The sequence below is a fragment of the Rhea americana genome, unplaced genomic scaffold (genome assembly GCF_003343005.1).
Source record: "Rhea americana isolate MKP2758 unplaced genomic scaffold, rheAme1 scaffold_891, whole genome shotgun sequence".
NCBI lineage: Eukaryota > Metazoa > Chordata > Aves > Rheiformes > Rheidae > Rhea > Rhea americana.
Window position 1 is genome coordinate 7371 of NW_028187079.1, and position 3204 is coordinate 10574.

General features: G+C 70.2%; 1 protein-coding gene across 1 annotated transcript in view; it reads left to right on the top strand.

Annotated features, from left to right (window-relative positions):
* Positions 1–338: 338 nt before the first annotated feature.
* Positions 339–3204, top strand: part of LOC146584870 (spectrin beta chain, non-erythrocytic 2-like) — a gene marked incomplete at both ends in the record, with an annotated part of 16928 nt that continues 14062 nt past the window's right edge. Inside the window, 10 exons of the mRNA XM_085323951.1 lie at positions 339–577; positions 666–839; positions 1188–1279; positions 1355–1435; positions 1523–1638; positions 1722–1834; positions 2074–2261; positions 2368–2485; positions 2564–2722; positions 2845–3147. Of these exons, the coding sequence (XP_085180077.1) occupies positions 339–577; positions 666–839; positions 1188–1279; positions 1355–1435; positions 1523–1638; positions 1722–1834; positions 2074–2261; positions 2368–2485; positions 2564–2722; positions 2845–3147 (1583 nt within the window). The remainder of the gene's footprint in view (positions 578–665; positions 840–1187; positions 1280–1354; positions 1436–1522; positions 1639–1721; positions 1835–2073; positions 2262–2367; positions 2486–2563; positions 2723–2844; positions 3148–3204) is intronic.

Below are 3204 nucleotides of genomic sequence, written 5' to 3' on the forward strand. Positions count from 1 at the left end.
GGGGCCCCCGGACGCCTGGGCCCCTGGGGCAGACCAAGCACCTGGACCATCTCCCGGCTGCGGGGGGGGCTGCCTGGGGCGGACGAGGGTCTCTGTGGCTGACGGTCACTGCTGGGAATCTCCAGGGGGTCCCTGGAGGTCCCTGGGATCTCCAGGGGTCCTGGAGGTCCCTGGGGGTCCCTGGGAATCTCTAGGGGGGTCCCTGGGTGTCCAGGGGCCTTTGGGTCCTTGTGGCTCTCAGGGGGTCCCGAGGGTTCTCCAGTGGTCTTGGAGGTCCCAGGGGGTCTCCAGGGGTTCCGGAGGTCCCTGAGGTCTTGGAGTTCCTGGGTGTCTCTGAGGGTCTCTGGAGCACCTGGGGACTTCAGGGGTCTTGGGGATCTCCGGGGGTCCCAGGGGTCCCCGCTCAGAYCTGCCGCATCCCGCAGACGAGCGCGAGGCCGTGCAGAAGAAAACCTTCACCAAGTGGGTGAACTCGCACCTGGCCCGGGTGACGAGCCGCATCGGCGACCTCTATGCGGACCTGCGCGACGGGCGCATGCTGCTGCGGCTCCTCGAGGTGCTCTCGGGGGAGCAGCTGGTGAGCATCCCCGCGGCGTCCCCACGCCGGCCCCGCGCCCCTCAGGGGCCCCGGTGTCCGGGCGCCCCCTCACCCTGCCCTCGCCCAGCCCAAGCCCACCAAGGGCCGCATGCGGATCCACTGCCTGGAGAACGTGGACAAGGCGCTGCAGTTCCTCAAGGAGCAGCGGGTGCACCTGGAGAACATGGGCTCCCACGACATCGTGGACGGCAACCACCGCCTCACCCTCGGCCTCATCTGGACCATCATCCTGCGCTTCCAGGTACCGCTCCGCGGGGGGCTTGTGCCYGCTGTGGGATCCCGGTGCCCATGTGGGTCCTTGCACCCACTGTGGGTCCCTGCACTTACCTGGGGTCATCACTGTGCCTGCTGTGGGGTCCTGGTGCCCACCACGGGTCCCTGCACCTGCCATGGGATCCCACGGGGTCCCTGCACCTGCCGTGGGTCCCAGCATTTGCCTGGGATCCCTGTGCCCACCATGAGGTCCTGGCACCCGCTGTGGGGTCCCTACGCCCGCTGTGGGGTCCCTGCACCCCCTGTGGGTCATGAATCCCCTTGGGCCCTGGGCCCTGGGGTGCCCCAGCTCCGCTCACCCTGCGGTGCCACCCAGATCCAGGACATCAGCGTGGAGACAGAGGACAACAAGGAGAAGAAGTCGGCCAAGGACGCGCTGCTGCTGTGGTGCCAGATGAAGACGGCGGGGTAAGTGCCGGGACGGGCGCCGGGGCCGGGTGGGCTCTGGGGGCTCCCACCAGCCGTCACCCCGCTGCCTTGCAGCTACCAGAACGTGAACGTGCACAACTTCACCACGAGCTGGCGGGACGGGCTGGCCTTCAACGCCATCATCCACAAGCACAGGTCAGCGCGGCCACGGGGCGACGTCCCCGCACGGCGTGGGGCGACGTCCCCGCACGGCGTGGGGTGACCCTTCTGCCCCGCTGCCAGGCCCGACCTCATCGACATCGACACGCTGCGGCGCTGCAACGCGCACTACAACCTGCAAAACGCCTTCAACGTGGCGGAGCGGGAGCTCGGCCTCACGAAGCTGCTGGACCCCGAAGGTGGGGGGCGCCGGGGGATGCTGGGGAGTGCTGGGGGGCAGCAGGGTGCCCGGCTCCAGTTCAACCCCCCTCCCCTCACCCAGACGTCAACGTGGACCAGCCCGATGAGAAGTCCATCATCACGTACGTGGCCACCTTCTACCACTACTTCTCCAAGATGAAGGCGCTGGCGGTGGAGGGGAAGCGCATTGGGAAGGTGACAGGGGCTGGCACGCCGGGGACGGACGGACGAACGAACGGATGGACTGGAGGGAGGGGGGATGAGAGGGTGGATGGATGGGTGGGCTGATAGATGGGCGAGCAGATGGGTGGAGGCGCAGACAGCTGGAGGGGCAGATGGGCAGCGTTGAGGCTGGGGCCGGGCCAGGGGGGCGGCGGCAGGACGGAGGGAAGGGGCGGCGGAGGGAAGGGACAGCGCCCGCCGCGTGCCCCCAGGTGCTGGACTACGCCATCGAGGCGGAGCAGCTGGTGGAGAAGTACGAGACGCTGGCGTCGGAGCTGCTGCAGTGGATCGAGCAGACCATCGTGACGCTCAACGACCGGCAGCTGGCCAACTCGCTGGGCGGCGTGCAGAACCAGCTGCAGGCCTTCAACACCTACCGCACCGTGGAGAAGCCCCCCAAGTGCGACCCCACGCCGGGCACCCTGCCCCGTCCCCTCCGCTGCCCCCCGCGGGCTGGCGGCTGCGTGGGGCCAAGCAGGGCTCAGCGCTGCCTCTCGGCCCGCCAGGTTCATCGAGAAGGGCAACCTGGAGGTGCTGCTCTTCACCATCCAGAGCCGCATGCGGGCCAACAACCAGAAGGTGTACATGCCGCGCGAGGGCAAGCTCATCTCTGACATCAACAAGGTGTGGGGCTGGCGGGGGGCCGAGGGGGGCCGGCGGGGGCCGCCCGGGCCGGGGCTCACGGCGGCACCCTCCCTGCAGGCCTGGGAGCGGCTGGAGAAGGCCGAGCACGAGCGGGAGCTGGCGCTGCGCGACGAGCTCATCCGGCAGGAGAAGCTGGAGCAGCTGGCGGCTCGCTTCGACCGCAAGGCAGCCATGCGGGAGACCTGGCTCAGCGAGAACCAGCGCCTCGTGTCCCAGGTGTGGCCCTGCCGAGGGGGGCCCGGGCGTCCGGGGGCTCCTGCTCCGCCTGCCCCCACCCCGGGGGGCCCAGGCGTCCGGGCTGCGCTCCCCCCTCCTCACCCGTCGTCGCCCTGCTCCAGGACAACTTCGGGCTGGACATGTCGGCGGTGGAGGCGGCGGTGCGGAAGCACGAGGCCATCGAGACGGACATCGTGGCCTACAGCGAGCGGGTGCAGGCGGTGAGCGCCGTGGCGGCCGAGCTGGAGGCCGAGCGCTACCACGACATCCGCCGCGTCCTGGCGCGCCGCAACAACGTGGCCCGGCTCTGGGACTTCCTGCGGCAGCTGGTGGCTGCCCGCCGCGAGCGCCTCCTGCTCCACCTGGAGCTGCAGAAGATGCTGCAGGACCTGGCGCACCTCATGGACTGGATGGAGGAGATGAAGGTAGCTGCCGGGGTCGGGGCGGGTGCGCGCGGGGCGGCCGCCGCCGGTGCGTCCCGG